This window comes from Ursus arctos, unplaced genomic scaffold (genome assembly GCF_023065955.2).
Source record: "Ursus arctos isolate Adak ecotype North America unplaced genomic scaffold, UrsArc2.0 scaffold_14, whole genome shotgun sequence".
NCBI classification, from domain to species: Eukaryota; Metazoa; Chordata; class Mammalia; order Carnivora; family Ursidae; genus Ursus; species Ursus arctos.
Genome location: NW_026622808.1, coordinates 35,497,889 through 35,513,405, shown reverse-complemented (window position 1 = coordinate 35,513,405; position 15,517 = coordinate 35,497,889). Strand labels below are relative to the sequence as shown.

The 15,517-nt window shown below is 58.9% G+C and overlaps 1 protein-coding gene across 4 annotated transcripts; it reads right to left on the bottom strand.

The window, feature by feature from the left end:
- Positions 1-1,411: 1,411 nt before the first annotated feature.
- On the bottom strand, positions 1,412-15,505 carry ITIH3 (inter-alpha-trypsin inhibitor heavy chain 3). Of its 4 annotated transcripts, none has more exons than XM_026501011.4 (22): positions 15,342-15,505; positions 14,693-14,713; positions 13,276-13,442; positions 13,088-13,192; positions 12,656-12,818; positions 12,138-12,251; positions 11,293-11,418; positions 10,892-11,008; positions 10,473-10,641; positions 9,766-9,891; positions 9,319-9,500; positions 7,300-7,485; positions 6,996-7,135; positions 6,100-6,254; positions 5,388-5,405; positions 4,324-4,347; positions 4,026-4,061; positions 3,764-3,877; positions 3,146-3,350; positions 2,315-2,487; positions 1,997-2,108; positions 1,412-1,657 (listed from the first exon to the last, which is right to left on the bottom strand). In XM_026501011.4, the coding sequence occupies exons 1-22, from the start codon at positions 15,432-15,434 to the stop codon at positions 1,528-1,530; spliced, it is 2,676 nt and encodes an 891-aa protein (XP_026356796.1). In that variant the 5' UTR covers positions 15,435-15,505; the 3' UTR covers positions 1,412-1,527. The 4 variants fall into 4 exon arrangements, with proteins under 4 accessions (XP_026356796.1, XP_057167771.1, XP_057167772.1 ...); XM_057311788.1 differs by having other exon boundaries at positions 4,324-4,344; positions 15,342-15,488; XM_057311789.1 differs by lacking the exon at positions 4,324-4,347 and having other exon boundaries at positions 15,342-15,454.
- Between the last annotated feature and the right edge of the window lie 12 nt (positions 15,506-15,517).

Here is a 15,517-nt window from a genome sequence, read left to right as displayed (position 1 = left end):
CAGATGTGAACACTGACTGGTTTAAAGTTACATGGTTCCTCAGTCAACCCGGGACCGAATGGGTGGCAGGGCCTGGACACGTGTTTTCTCCTGGACCGGCCTCTCCAGGACCATCCTCCAGGCCCCCAGGCCCTGGGAAACCCTGTTCTGGCTCAGGCAGATGGGCCCCTAGTCTGGAAGGTAGGGGAACTTTTTGGTGACCCATCGCCAGATTCCACCCCCACCCCCACCCCCACTGGCACTTGTGGCCATTCCCAATCTAACCCCAAGCTCTTCCGGGGGGTTGTAGCCCCACTCTGCCATCCAGCAGAGCTCCCACTGCTATCTTCAGCACGCCCAGAGCCCCTCAGGCAGAAAAAACAGTACAGCCAAAGGATCTGGGGCATGAGGGGTTCGATGTGCAGAACTGGAGGCAGCCCGTGTGTCTGGAACTCTGAAACTGAGGGGAAACCCCTGGTGTGGGGGGTTGGTGAAGCTACTGGGGCCATAGGTGGGACTTCGCCCTTTGTCCCAAGGTCAGTGGGTGGGAGGTGGTATTCAGAGGGCTTTAGGCAGGGACTGACCGTCAGTTCTGCTCGACAAAATCTCTCTGTGGAAGCAGGGAGACCCAGGAAGGGCTCTTGCAGTTGTCCGGTTGGGAGAGGGTTTTCCAGGCTGAGAGCCCTCACAGCCCCTCATCTGGGAATCTGTCGGATCCTGACCCCACCCAGGACTTATTTTGGGGGTGGAGAGGGTGGTCACCGTGAGTTGTGATTGAAGGATCCAAGGGATTCCCAGCCTAGCTGCCAGCAAACTTGGGGCACCCATGCAAAGAGGAACCGGGTTCCTAGGCTGTGTGTCCCCAGATTCTGGCCCAGAATCAGAATGATGGGTTTATCTGCTGGCTGGCTGGCTGGCTGGCTGGCTGGCTGGATGAAGGGATGGCTAGTGGATAGGGTTGGCTAGTGATTGGTGGGGGCTGGCTGGCTAGTGGATGGTGGGGGGATGGCTGGCTAGATAATGGGAAGATGGAGGAATGAATGATATCCATAATGGGCTGTAGGCTATGTCTGTTCCAGGGCACTCTCTGCTTCTGCATCACAGAAAGATCTTCAGGCCCATGATACCTGATAGGAGCCACTGAGCAGTGACCCTTGACTTTTCTTATTACCATCCTGGACTCTAGAATGCACTCAACCCTTCTTGACTTCCCAGAGCCCTTCGCACCAGAGTCAATGCTTGGTTTTTTCCTCCCTACACCATCACACATTTGGCTCCCCAAAGTGCCACCCCAACCAACCCCGTCTTTCACAGGCATCAGTGCAGAGGCCCAGAGAGTGACTTTCCCAGCAGCCAGCCCCTCCTTGGCGCTACCTCAGGGCCCAGCTGCCTGTTCCCTGGAGCAGGGGCTCACAGAGGCACAAATAGGCTGTTGGCAGTGTCCCCTTGGGCTTTATTGTCACAGCCCTCCCTCAGGCCCTGCTCTGGGCCCATTCCAGATGCCGGGCGAGCTGGGCCAGCCGTCTCGGCAGGAGCTGGCATGTCTGCTCAGAACAGCTCGGGGACGATGTAGTCACTGTGGACACCATCAATCAGTCCTTCCCCATTGTCGTGGACAAACCAGCAGGCGACCTTGGTGCCGATGCTAACATCCTTCCTGTAGTCCTTCTGGGAGCCCCTGGAAAAAAGGAAAGAGACACTGTGATACACCGGGTGGACCAGAGAGCTGCTAGGCTCATGGACGTAAGGCAGGAAAAGGGTGTGAAATTGCTAATTCGAAGAGTCCAGAACTCTTTGGACAAGGAAGATATCAAATGATTAACTCCTTTTAGGGGGCCAACGTTGGCCTTTTCCTGAGTAAGAGGGGCCTAGAGGGGGGCCAGGACCCTGGGGGGAAACGAGAGTAGGTGCCCCACAGGAGACAAGAGCCTGCTGGGCCAATGTGTGTGGGCGGAGAGGGCTCTCTCCTGCCGTCTTGTTACTGCGCGGGGTGAGGGTGTCAGAGGAGTCCCCTCACCTGGTGACTGTCAGCCGATGGTTCTTCACCACCATGGTGGCGTCTGGCTTCGTGGGGTCAGAGCCTGGATGGATGTCAGACACTTCAAAGTCAAAGGGATGGAAGAATTGTCCTGGGAGCAAATAACATTCATACTGTCACCTGCAGGCTATGAGCCCCGGCCATCAGCAGCAGTCACACGGCTGCTGGCCTGCCGGCGTTGAAGCAAAGGCTGACTGGGTGTTGTGTGCTGGGCCCGGCGTGACTGGGACAATCTGTCATGTGGCTTTTCCCCTCTGCCATGTGTCCCGACCAATCTGAAGCTCGAACATTCCATACCCAGCAGCCCATGTGTCTGTGCCGACATCCGGTGGCTGTCCACCACATAGAAGCCCAGAAAGTCCTGGTGGACAGGGTGCTTCTTCCACACCTGGTGCAGGACGACCACAAAAGTAACCCCATCTCCAAAGGAGACCACCATGTTCTTCTTCCTGTTGATGGTCACGGACAGCCTAGGAGAGAAGAGGAGGTCAGCAGGTGGGACCCGGTGGCGGCCATGATACCAGGCATCCGAATCCAGGACATCTCGGGAGGCCCTTCTCCATACATGGCACCTAAGAGCACACAGACCCTGGAAACTATCTCAGAAGTGTTGGAGAGAAGATGCCTCGTGCGTGTTGACTCTGCGCTCTACTGGGTGGATCCTTGTTGCCCCGTAAGCAGAAACTGGGTCGTCCTGGGAGTCTGGGAGACCTGGGATCGAGCCTCAGCTCAGCCCCGGGCTTCCTGTGTGACCTGGGGTAGGTTCCGTCCCTCTCACAGCTTCCTTGGGAGTAACAGCCCTGCCCTACCCACTAGGCTGCGGGCAACTTGGGGACACAGGAGAGGCTGAGCAGTTTGAGAAGGTTCTAGTTAACAAGTTCAGCCAGAGAAGGTGAAAATGGGGACGTGTCTGTGCAGCCCTTCCCTGCAGATCGGTCCTGTGAACCGGCCAGCCGGCAACTCTGGCTGGGGCTGCGTGGTCACCCTTGCCTGGGCAGGGGCTGAACTCAGGCCACCGGTCTCCCCTGTGACCCTGTGGATCTTCTGTCCTGATGTGTCCCCATCCCTCAAAGGCCGCTCAGGCCTTGGGCCCGAAGTGCTCCTCAGAGACCCGGTGGCAGGGCTTACCCATCCTGTGTGACCGTGACCGTGTCCAGCCAGCCAAAGGTGCTCTGTGCGGCTCCGTTCCACAGAATGATCTTGTCCGGCGTCACCTCCATCCGGAAGTCCATGTGAGCATTGGCAATGCCCAGTTTGCCAAAGTAAGTCTTTCTGGTCTTGGAGTCAGAGCTGCCTCCCTTCTCGCCAATGATCTGCCCGTTAACTGTGAGGCCTGCCCGAGGGATGGGGCAGTGAGGGCCGGCGGGACCTTCTGAGTCCAGGTTGGTCTTTAGGGTATGCCTTCTGCTCCGGCCAGGCTTGCTGCAGGGGAGCAGTGTGGGCTCCCCAGAGCGAGGCCAAGACTGCAGGGCCAACCCTCTCTGGTCCTAGACGCTCCCGGGTCACGCCGGCGGCCGAGGGCCCACGCTGCAGACCTGCCCCTCTCTGGACCAGGGAAAAACTGTCTCCCAGACACAGCTGTATCCGAGCCACCCTCCCCCTCGCCATCTCTCCAGCACCACCGGGTCCTGGGGCCTGGGTGAGCCTGTGGCTCTGGCCAGCCCCCTCAGGGTGTAAGCTACACACGAAGACAGAGCCTTATGGGCAGAGTGAGGAGCTGGCCCGGCCCCAGCCCGCAGCCCCCACCTGTGACGGGGTCCAGAATGAGGCGCAGCACTGTGCCTGGGTCCTCATCGATGTTGAAGCAGATGGCATCGTCTTTCTGCGGGACTTGGATGATGAAGTGGGGGTCCCCGTCCACTGAAGGCACATCAGAGAAAGGGCTGGATCACGGTTCCAGGGGGAGCTTCCCCTCCGCTCTTGGCCCCAGTGGGTAGACTCCTAACAGGTACGAGGCACTGGGTCCTGGGGCCTGGGCCTCACCCCAGGAGGAGCGGGGGGCACTCACCGTAGTAGTAGGGCGTCTGAGGAGGCTGGTAGCTGGCTGTGGACACAGAGGGAGAGAGGCTGAGCTAAACAAGCAGGCTGGGGGAGGCGCCAGGACCCCCAGCCAGAGTTGGGTTCATGCCCCTCCCCTTCCTGCTTCCCCAGGGTCTCTAACCACCCCCCATCACCTCAGGACCCCAACCATCTGCCTGTTCCAGAGAGCTGACTCGGGAAGACTCCAGAAGGGAATGCGGTACAGGGCCAGTCTCTGGGCAGTGCCCTCTGGGCAGGGGGGGCTGTGGCCCCTGGCCTATACTCACTCAGGTAAGCCATGGAGCGTGCTGCTGAGAAAAGAAGCCAAGGGGCAGTCGTGAGTGGGGTCTGAGGGTTCCCTCTCCCCCAGCCCCATGCCTTCTGCCTGTCCTGGGACCACCAGTCTCCAGTGGAGCCCCAACCCTGACAGATGGAGGATTGGGATGTGACTCCTCATTTAGACTTTAGAAATGGGAGCATGCCCAGGGAACGCCTTTCGAGGACGGGTGGTAAGATGGCTGTAGTTTCTATGCCACGGGCAGGGCATTGTGACGGGGCTACAATGCAAGTCACGAGATCGTCTGCTTCTCTGTCGTGAATGATGTTCACAGCAGACACCATCCCACACACCTGAACTCCCTCTCCCAGAAGCTCACAGCTGTCTGTTATCCTTGGTGGTGGAACACCCCCCCCACACACACTCATGCGCACACATGTGCACACCAGTGACTGCATCGGACGGCCCCGTGCTGAGGGGAGAGCAGGGAGCCAGGCCAGATGTGCTGCTCGGATTGCACTGTCAATGGCGGCGGAGCAGGCAGCTGGGGGCTGGGAGGCCCTGCCCGGTGGGTGAGGGGGCTTACTGGGGGCGAGGATGCGATTTGATAACAAGAGAGGCACAGAATGCTATGAATGCCAGTGAGGGGCCTGGGCTGAAGTCCCAGCTGGGCCACCTGCTGCCTAAGTCCTCCAGCAGATAGACTTAGCGTCTCCATGCCTCAGTTTCCTCACTATAAAATGGGAACCACGAGAGGACTCCTTTAGGGGGTCTCTGTGGAATTCATGGAGTGTCAGTGCCTGACGTGAGAATTTGTTAAACTTTGCACAGAAGGCTCTCATGCTGATTGCCCCTCCTTAGTCGGGGAAGCCACCTCCAAACAACCAGCAAGGACCTGATGGGCCCAGAGAGGGCAGAGCCCAGACCGCGGTGGCTCATGAGTTGGCAGCAGCGCTGGGACCTGAGTGCAGGTGTGCTAAGGGCCCCTCCCTGGGCTGGGCACTTGGAAAGGCGTCCTTGGTTCTCTCTTGTCCCCTTCCTGGGACACCCGCCCAACTGCTGGCTGGAGCTCACCTTCTGTGTCCACAGGCCCTGCAAGGGAGGAGGAGGAGAAATGTGCCAGGGTCCCCGGACCTCCGGTGTCGATGCCGCTACTGCCAACTTGGTACCTGGGCGCCCGGCCCCAGGCTGTGGGCCTCCCAGCAGAAAACGCCTCCCCACTCGTGACAGCATGTGCCCTGGAGCCAGGGGCTCCTAGAGGCCAGGGCCCTGGCCTGCACTAGCTCTTTACCTCCTATGCCTCCCTCTGCCAACCCCCCACTCCCCACGCCCAGGTGCGGGGACACTTAGGAGTCCCCTCTTGGAGTCTGGTTGAGCAGGCCTGGTCCAGCCTCCAGCGCTCCAGGCCTTTTCCTCTCACAGTCCCCGGGCTCATGCTCTGGGCCTAACTTTCAAGCTGGAAGTGCTTCTTCCTGTCTAACTGAGCACTTGCAGGCTGCAGCCAAAGTCCCTTTCCTTGAAATGACCCTGGGCAAGGTGTCCCTTGACTCATATCCCTTTAGAGACCCAGAGGCTCCTATTCGCCCCCACCCCACTGTCCATGCTGATGGTTCACTCCCTCCACAACACCCTCCCCAACCCTCGGCCAGATTTCCTTCTATGCTCCCTGGACCTCCCCCTCTTTAGCAAGTCTGGGTCTCGCCAGCCTGGCTCAGTCCTCTTCTGGGCACCCAAGGCCCGAGGTCTGGAAGGCCTTCGAGTTCTGGCCTCCACTCTCCATGCCCACCTTCTCCAGGCTTGTCAGCGATGGCTGTCTGGTCCTCATTGTCCTCAGGCTTGGTCACCACCATGGAGGTCAGTGGAGTCACAAAGTGGTACTTGAGGGACAGGTCCAGGGCCTGGGCTGTGAGGTTCTCCTTCTCCTCCCCATGGGCATTCTTGCTGTAGGACGGGCAGGGGTGTCAGCCGGAGAACAGTTCCCTGCCTGGCCTCCTCTGCTCTGACCCCCAGAAGGAGGCCAAGAGCCCCGGAGGTGGCCCAGGACTGCCTTTTCCCAGGGTAGAACTCACTAATGCTCAGAAAAGACTGGTTCACCAGCTCCCTGGGACAGATGGACAGGCTGTGTCTGAGGCTGGGCCTCAGTTTCCCCCCCATAAGATATAAGGGGCTTGAAATGGCATCACAACAATGACTCATGACAGTGTCCGTGTGCTGAGCACGGAGCATGTGCCAGCCCCTGCTCCAGGGACTTTATAGGCTTTTCCCACCAGAAGGAGGGCCGGCACAGCACTCTCAAATGGGCCCGAGCTCTGCCTTCCGGGGGCCGAGGGCAAGGGTCCCCAGCCTTCAGTTGTGTTCAGCCTCGCCATCCTTGTGGGCCCATGGGTGGCTACAGGGTGCTGAGGCCCGCCCCTGCTCTCGAGGTGCTCCCAGGCTGCTGCTTGAGCCCCAGATGTCAGGCTGGGCTCTGCTCCTGGAACACCCTTCCGTGGGGCTGGGCTGAGAAGAGGGGAGGGCGGCTGGGAGCGCACGTGGAGGGGTGCATCCCGGGCGTGGCTGAGTCTTCTTCCTCTTGGGCTCCCCCAGAGCATAGCCAGCACAGGGGCAAGCCCCGGTAGGTGGTGGGCCAGTGCCAGGGGCCCGGGTGTGGGGCCTGGCTATCGGAGGGGTGGCCAGGATCACCGTTTCTCCAGCAGCTGCTCTATGGTGAGGTAGGCCCAGAGCCGCTCGATGTAGTTCCCGAAAATGTAGTCCTGCTCCTTCAGAGCCTTTTCCATTTCCTTCATGTCCACCTCTTCTGTGAAGGTCAGATCATTGGTGGCCTGAGGTGGGGGGGAGAGGAGACCAGAGGCTTGAGGGCTGGAGGCCTGGACTAGGTGGGCCCAGTTCGAGGGCCACCACTGCGGGACCGTCAGCCAGGAGGCCAGAGTCCCATTGGTGCCGATCCCCTGTCCACAGCACACATTCCGGCCCTGGCCCAGCTCACCCCGTGGCCCTTTACATCCGCCTTAAAGTTGTTCATGTCCTCGTCCAGCAGGCGGCCAGCCACCACGATCTCAGAGCCATCATAGAAGTGCTGGTAAGCGTTCTGGGTGAGGTCCTGGATGGCGTTCTCGGGGTACTCCACCTCCACGCCTGTCAGCAGTGGGTTGGCCACCTCCTCATAGAAGCCCTGGAGTCCAGAAGGGGGACCTGGTCATCTCAGGTCACAGGGCAGACGTGGAGGGGACGGGGAGGGCAGGTGCCCCCTGCTGCCTTCCCAGGCGTCAAGTCCCCCAGGCGGGGCGGGACCTGGCTCCTGATCTCCACTTCCTTGTGGCCCTGAGTGTGCCCTTCAGTTTGTGGGAGCTTCCCTGACACCCCCACCCCCACCCACCAGGTAGAGCCTGGGAAGAACAGAAAGGTAAGCACAGAGTTCTTGGCACATAAAACGTGCTTGAGAACTGTTTGTTGGAATGAAAATAAGAAAGAGAAAAGGGAAGGAGGGGAGGCTGACCAGAGGAAGTGACATGGGGCGTGAGCACAGGATAAAGAGAGATGAGGCAGCGGTGTAGGGGGTCCACTGCAGAGGTGCGGGCACCGTCACCTGCCCCGGGGAGGGCTGGGGTTGGCAGGCTTAGCAAATGAAAACACAGGACGTGCTGTTGAATTCGAACATCAGGCAAACAACAAATTCAGCCTTAGTATAAGTATGTCTGTTAGGGGATGAACTGCATACCCCCAAAGTCCATATGTTAAGATCCTTCCCCCAGGATCTCAAGATGTGATTTTGTGGGGTGTTAGGGTGGTTACAGATGTAATCAAGTTAACATGAGGCCTTAAGTTGAAACTTGAATTCTATGTCTTTGACGTAGTATAAAGATGGGGCACCCGGACCCCAATGTTCAGAGCAACAACGTCCACAACAGCCAAACTGTGCAAGGAGCCGAGATGCCCTTCAACAGACGAATGGATTAAGATGTGGTTCACGTATACAATGGAATATTACTCAGCCATCAGAAAGGGTGAATACCCACCATTTGCATCGACATGGAGGGAACTGGAGGGGATTCTGCTGAGTGAAATACGTCACGCAGAGAAAGACAACTGTCAGATGGCTTCGCTCGAAGGTGGAACATAAGGAATAGCACGGAGGACATTAGAAGAAGGAAGGGAAAAACGAAGGGGAGGAAATCAGAGAGGGAGATGAACCATGAGAGACTATGGACCCCGGGAAACAAACTGAGGGTTACGGAAGGGAGGTGAGTGGGGGGATGGGTAGCCGGGTGACGGGCATTAAGGAGGGTACAGGTGGTGATGAGCACAACTAATGAGGCATTGAGCACTACAGCCAAAACTAAAGATGGACTCTATGTTGGCCAACTGAACATAATAATAAAAAATATATACTTGATGGAGTGTAAAAAAAAAAAATGAGGCCTTTGGGGTGGGTCCCAATCAATACATCTGGTGTCCTTCTGAAAAGGGAACAATTTGGACCCAGAGACAGACATGCACGCAGGGCAGATGACGTGGAGAGACAGGGAGAAGGTGGCCATCTAGAAGCCAGGAAGAGACGCCTGGAACAGACTCTGCCTTCACAGCCCTCAGAAGGAAGCAGCCCTGCCCACACCTGGGTCTCGGACTTGTAGCTTCCAGAACGGCGAGGTGGTCGGTTTCTGTGGTGGGAGCCCCCCAGCACGTGGCACCTTGTTACAGCAGCCGAGCAAATGGACACAGCGTGCCAGGCCACACTGAGGGCACGCTTACACTAAAGAATTGTTCACTGCTTACCAGAAATTCACATTCGACCCTGTGTTTGGTCCGGCTATCCCACAGAGGAAGCAGGTCTGTTCTGCGTAGCCCGAGGACAAATCAACCACCACGGATGGCTAAGAGGTAGCTAGAGGTCCATGCGAGCCCAAGAGGGGGCTCTTTCTAACAAGTGAATGTGTCACTTGGTGGAACAGCTGCCTGGGGAGGTAATGAGCTCCCTGTTCCCGGAGGTGTGCAAGATGAGGCATACCTGCAACTGCAGGTTGGCATCGGAATCCTCATAAATGCGCCGGGCCAGCCCTTGGTTCTCCAGAGCCATGCTCTCCAGGAAGTTATAATTCAGATTGTTGCCAAAGCCCAGGTTATACAAGGGGAACTTGCCCCCAATGGCGTTGCGTACATTCTCTTGGATTTTTTCGGGTCTGCTTTCCCCTGCAGGAGAAAGGGGTGTTCACACTCCGGCCACAGCCCGGCGACGAGCTGGGTATCTTTGGAGATATCGGACGCCTGCTCGTGCAGACAGGGTGGGGTCAGGGCCCCGAGCCCATGTGGGCGCAGGGGGTAGTCCTCATCAGGGGGAGCCAGGGCCCTGCCCTTGAAGGGCTCACAGGCCATTGGGAGAGCCACCCACGATCTCGCAGCACGCCGGCTCCAGAGCCGGAGAGGCGGCCAGGGGAGCCATGGCCGTCTGCCTCACCAACATTGGCGTCCCCGTCGGTCAGCATGATGACGATGGAGGTGCTCCTCTCTGGGACTCTGTGTTCCTCCCGGGCCTTGTTCAGCATGTTGATGGCCCTCATCAGCCCATCGTTGATGTTGGTCACTGGCACCAGACAGAGAGACAGCACCGTGAGAGGTTATCTTCAGGGTACCGGGCTGGAGGAGGTCGGGACAGCAGGCCCTGCTCTTGGGCCTAAGGACCCCGTTGGCCAACGCACGGTGGTACTCAGTAGACACTGAGTGAGTAGTGGATGAATGACTTACTCTTTCAATGGGGACAAAAGGACCAGCCACATGGGGCTGCCAGAAGGTGGTTATGAAAGCAGTTTGGAAAACTGCCAGACGGACCGCCAGGCCCGCTCCCTGGGAGGTCAGGGGAGCCGTATTGACGTCACTTGTCATTCTCTCTAAGAAACAGCCCAGGATGAGGGCTTTCTACGGCGTTAGCTTGCTGGGATTAGCGGGGCGCCAGCATCATGGGTTAGAGAAAGGAGGAGAGGGTTCCCCAAGCCCACAAAGAAGACACCCCAATATCAAGCCTGAGACCTTTCCCAACCCCACTGCTACCCCCAGCTAGGGTCTGCCGGGCTTGGACCAGCAATCTCTGCCCTAAGGCACGAGGACGGCAGACTGCTCAGGCCGAGGGCAGCGGTGGCATGCGTCTGCTCTCCCCTCCGTTCTTACTTCCTTGATCATGAATATTCTTCACAAATGTCCTGGCCTCCTGGATGTTCTCGGGAGTGGCTTGAACTAAATTGTCTCTCCAGATGGTCACATCCCCACTGAACAGAATGATATTCAGGTAGTCCTCCTCTTTCATATCATCCAGGATCTTGAGGAGGGCATCCTTCGTCTGGGAAGGAGACAGATCAGCAGACGAGAGGCTGGGAGGGGGCAGCAGACCGCCTGCTCTCTGTCCTCCCAGCCCAGGCGCTGGGGCCTCTGCTTTCCACAACAAAAGGGGGCGGCTGCTCTGTGCCCCCCCCTTTTTTTTTTAATCCTGCCCCCCTTCTTCCTCTTTCACGGGAACATCAGCTTTGTCCACTTACAAAGAAATCTGTCTCCCTCTCACCCCTCCCCTCCACCTGCAGTGAGGAGATTACCTGCTCCATTTTCCGACCGTGCATGGAGCCGCTGACGTCAATCACGAAGACCACGCTCTTGGGCACTACTGGGAGGCCTTGAGGTGCAAAGAAATGCACAAAGTAGCCGTTGACTATCTGAGAAGGGGAGAGAGAGACTGGAGGCAAGTGCCTTTGGTGACTCTTGCAAATAGAAGCCAGACATTTCCCAGCTCCAGAAAACGGCTGTTCTTTCCCACCCACCATGGGGTGCCACACGAAGTCTCTGGATGGCCTGTCATCCCCAAGCTGCGCAGGAAACTCAGCCTTGGGCTGCCCGAGGGTCTGGGCACTAGATGCTGCCGCGGCCCCTCCTGCACCAGCCCCCACTGCATCAGGGCGACAGAGGATCCAGCGGCCCAGCAGAGCCACCGGGCAGGTACCTGCACATTGGCCGGAGACTCCCTGTTCACGTCGTAGGTGATGATGAAATCCCCGTGGAGGAGGGAGTCTGTACAGGTTGGGCACGAGCGCTGTTGGTCCATGCTGGGCTTGAAGGACACGCGGCCCTGGGGGAGGCGACGGAGGACCTCACTCAGCTCGGCCGGGGCCTGTTGACTGTGCCCTGCCCTCGGGAGGGAGGCAAAGCCCCACAGCAGGAGCCCGCGGGTGGCACCTGGGCAGGGCAGCTGCCGTCCGGCATGCCCTGGCCTTCCTGAGCACTCAGGGAGAGGACGGGGGGCCCAGGGCAAGCACACTGCCCTGCAGAAGCCGCCGGCACTCTGAGCCGGTGCTCCTTGGGCTCTGACCGGGAATTCCCGAACGACTAAGGTTTGCTCTTCATGGAACATTTATTCATTCACTGCGCGTGACGAACAAGGCCCCTGGGACAGCTGGCAGCCTTGGGACCCGGAGCTAACCATTAGCACCAAGAGATTCCCTTTCATCTGTCACCCCTCAGCGTGGAGTCGGCAGATCTCAATGACTCCCTCTGGCCTCAGTGTCCTTATCTGTAAAATGGACAATAACATGCCCTGCCCACATCCCGAGGTAGAATGAGACCAGGCCTTAGAAATGGTTGCCCTTTCCGCCCCAGGGCAGCTGGGACCCCAGATCCTCAGCCGCACTAGCCTGGCCTCCAGCACCCCCTCCCGAGCTGGGTGGCCAGGGAGAAAGGATGGATGTGGGTACTTCCCCCCCTTCTCAGCCAAGCCCCGGGGCTCACACTTGTCCCTTTAGTGTCGGGGTTCCTGCCCCTGCTCCCCCGCCCCGGGCCTGAGAACACCACCTTTTTCCCTGAGAAGGACTTGCTGAGGGCGCTGCCCAGGAGGTCGTTGGTGATGAACGAGGCCTCAGCATCCAGCGTGCTGATGCCCTGGGGCTCGTAGATGTCTGCCTCGATCTGGAATGGGCAAGAGCAGGGAGGGGTCGCTGGGCGACAGTGCAGAGGCCAGCTTCCAGAACAAGGCCAAGGGGATGGAGAGGGTCAGCGAGGGTGCAGGGACAGCCTCCAGATGACTCCCGCTGGCTAAGCCTGGTATCTCCCACCAAGAAAATGACCTCAAAGCCTCGGAGACAGGTCGGTGACCCCAAGGCTCTCCCACCACCTGCCATCTAATGCCCCACACCCCACCACTAAGCGTTTCCTACGGCTTCCAGCTCGGACGCTCTTCAGCCACGGTGGGGCTGGACCTCTGCGTTCTCAGCCCTGCTCTGAGGTCTGCCCCGGGGCCCTTCCCGGCAACACCCCGCCCCCGCCCTCACACCTGCACTTTCACCCCTGCACAGGGGCTGCAGGGTGGTTACCTCAAAGTGCTTGACCAGTTGCTTGGGCTGGACCTTAAGGTACAGCTCGTATTTGCCCTTGTGCCTCTTCAGCAGCTCCTCGTAGGTGAGCTCGAAGGTGACCTTGCTGCCCGCAGCCACGTTGACGGAGACTGTGAATTTCTCCAGCTTCCTCCCGGAGGCCCTGAATGGGGTGCGAGACCGCCCTGCAGACCTGCGCCAGCCCACCCTTCCTGGACCGTGGGCTCAGGTCCAGCCCCGTGGGAGACCCCCTCCCCTCTCTGAGCCTTCTTGCCTCCACTTCAATGTGGGATAATGCTGGAAGAATCATGGGCACCTTTTGCTGTAACCACGGACTAAGAGCAGTACTGATAACATTGGCTGTTGTCGTCTGCATCTCTGAGAGCCCCTGCAGCCCACACATTCTTCCCAAAGCCAGGGGGACCCACTTACTTGACCAAGCCAGCTGTCTTGCCCTGGGACACAGCCTTTTCGTACTGTTTCTTGGCGACTTCCTTCTCCTTGACATTCCCAGGGTAGGTAACACCGTCGATGGTCCTGCGAGGAAGGAGAGCTGGGGGTCATGCTGAGCCAGGTCCCCCCACCCCCGGCCTGGAGCCAACAGCCATGGTGACACCCACAAGGTGAAGTTGGTGATGAAGGCTGTCTTGGGCAGCTCCACGTCGAAGGACACCTCCTTGGCGGTGTCTGCGCGGTTGACGGCTCTGGTGGTGACAACATTGTGAGCAAAGCGGGAGGTCACCTTGCAGCTGATCTTGGTACTGTAGACCTCGATGCCATTGACGACCTGCGGGAAGGGACAGTGATCGGCCCCTGGGAAACCAGGCCTTCAACTTGCCTGCTCCTTCCAGGCTCCCGCTGCAGAGCCCAGAGCCCCTGCCTGGTAAGTGGCCCCTCCAGTTTCCCAGTCACCGTGTCTGAAGCCTGGACGGCATCCTCCGTCTTCACATTCAGTTGGCTACCCTGATTCTGGAACGCTCTGGCCTTTCTGAACACCTCTCTCCCCCTCGGAGACCAGGGGTTCCTTGGCGGGCAGGGGCCTTGGCTGATTCAGCCTTTGTCTCTCCTTGTTCCCTGGCCCCACACGCTCCTTAGCTCAGCCTGCCTTGGAGCTCAGCACCGAGAAGCCACTCAGGGAGGGGTTTTGCCCCGTGAGAAGGAACTTCATGCTGGGTGGTAGTGCATGTGTTGGTGCCAAGTGGAGGGGGAGGGGGAGGGAAAGGGGGAGGGTAAAGAGGGAGGAGGGGGACAGGGAGTGGGAGGGCCACCTGCTCTGCCTCCTTGACTTTGGATCTGTGTACATGCAGCTACTGTAGCTGGGGGAGGGCTTATAAAAATCCAAGTCTGACCCTGTCTGTCTCCCACTTAAACCCTCTTGTGCTCCCCATCACCCTCAGGACAGTCATCCCCATGGCTCCAAGGTCCTCCAGTCAGGTCCTACCGCTCTGATCATCTGTGCTCCAGCCACACCACGTCTCGGGCCCTGGAACACCTGTCCTAGCTCTTCCTGCTTACCTCCACGTGGAAAGAAATCACGTTCACACGCACCCCAGCCCTCTTCCTCTCCTTTGGTAATTGCTTGATTTTGTCCCCAGACAGGCACTTATTTCCTGTGCCAAGGGGATGGTGAGGAGAGGGCCTTCATGTCCCCAACACCTTCTCTCCAGTGGGGGTGGTGGACTGAGGGAAGGTCTAGGGAGACATCTGGGTCGAGCAAGATATGAAGAGGCTTCGTGAGGATGTGTGTTTCCAGCCCTGCGCACAGGAGCTGGTACCAGCAAGGGCTGGGTGCGTGTTTACGGGAGGCAGGGCTGGTGGAAGAGCGGTCCTGTGCTGCTTCCTGAGAGGTCCGAGAGCATTCTTCTGTGGCACTTTTTCCCAGGGCTCTTGAGTCCATGGGGTCTGCCAGGGCAGGGAGCTGGGAGCTGTTTGCCAACTGGGAGGGATCTTTCATTATGGCCCACCCCTTCTGCTATTGGGCAACCAGCTCCATTCCGCCCTGCCAGACCCCACCCCATGCCTGGTGAAAGTTCTCACCCCTTCCGGGAGGCTCCGTTTCTGCAAAAGCAAAGACAAACACGGGAATCAGGCCAAGGCCGCGATGGCCTGGGAGCAAGCTAGGACTGAGGCCAGGGTTCAGCAGTGATTCCCCCCTCCACACACACATACCCCTTGAGGGGCCTCTGGACATAGGACCCTCCCAGAGCCACTTCAGGGTAGGAAGGGCTCCAAGTAGATGGGGAAACTGGGGCCCGGATAGGGCAGGTCTCCAGGTTTCCCAGGGGAGCAGGGCTAGGAGAACCAAACCAGCTCTCTCCCTGCCCCACATACCCTGACTCACCTTGCCTTTCCCTGGACCCCAAGCCCCTGAGGTCTCCCCCCAGACCACCCCCATCAGCGCTGCACCCCACAAGGCTCAGCTCAGCCCTTCCTGGAGTCCTCTGCACTCCAGTCTCGGGTGTGGACCTGCACAGCCCCTCGCTGAGGTGAGCACTTTATGGTACTCGCCCATTTGACAGGTGGGGAAACAGAGGCCAAGGGAGATTTAAGAGCCCAACACCCAGCCTTGTCCCCTGCAGCTCACTGCCTAGCCTCTTTCCTCCTCCTCTCCGCGCATAGAGGACGGTCCATCCTGTTGCTTCTGTCCATGTGACAGGCTCGGATGGCAAAGACAGGGCAGACTTACCCCCAGTGGCCGCGAGGGGCTTCTCGGGAAGCCAGAGGCCGCCAAGCCAGAGAGCAGGGCCAAGATGAGGCAGGGCCACCACGCAGATGCCATCGCTGAGCACACAGGCCTGGCCTGTGCTCCTTATATGGTGAGCCTGGTGTTTTCCAAGTGGGGTCATTGACCTGCAGTGTAGG

Excerpts from the sequence above, each read along its gene's own strand:
- ITIH3 (XM_026501011.4), bottom strand. The coding sequence starts at position 15,434 with ATGGCATCTGCGTGGTGGCCCTGCCTCATCTTGGCCCTGCTCTCTGGC. Across the intron at positions 12,252-12,655 it reads AACTGGTCAAGCACTTTGAG|ATCGAGGCAGACATCTACGA; the intron begins GTAACCACCCTG and ends TGCCCATTCCAG. Across the intron at positions 6,255-6,995 it reads GAGCAGCTGCTGGAGAAACG|CAAGAATGCCCATGGGGAGG; the intron begins GTGATCCTGGCC and ends CCCGTCCTACAG.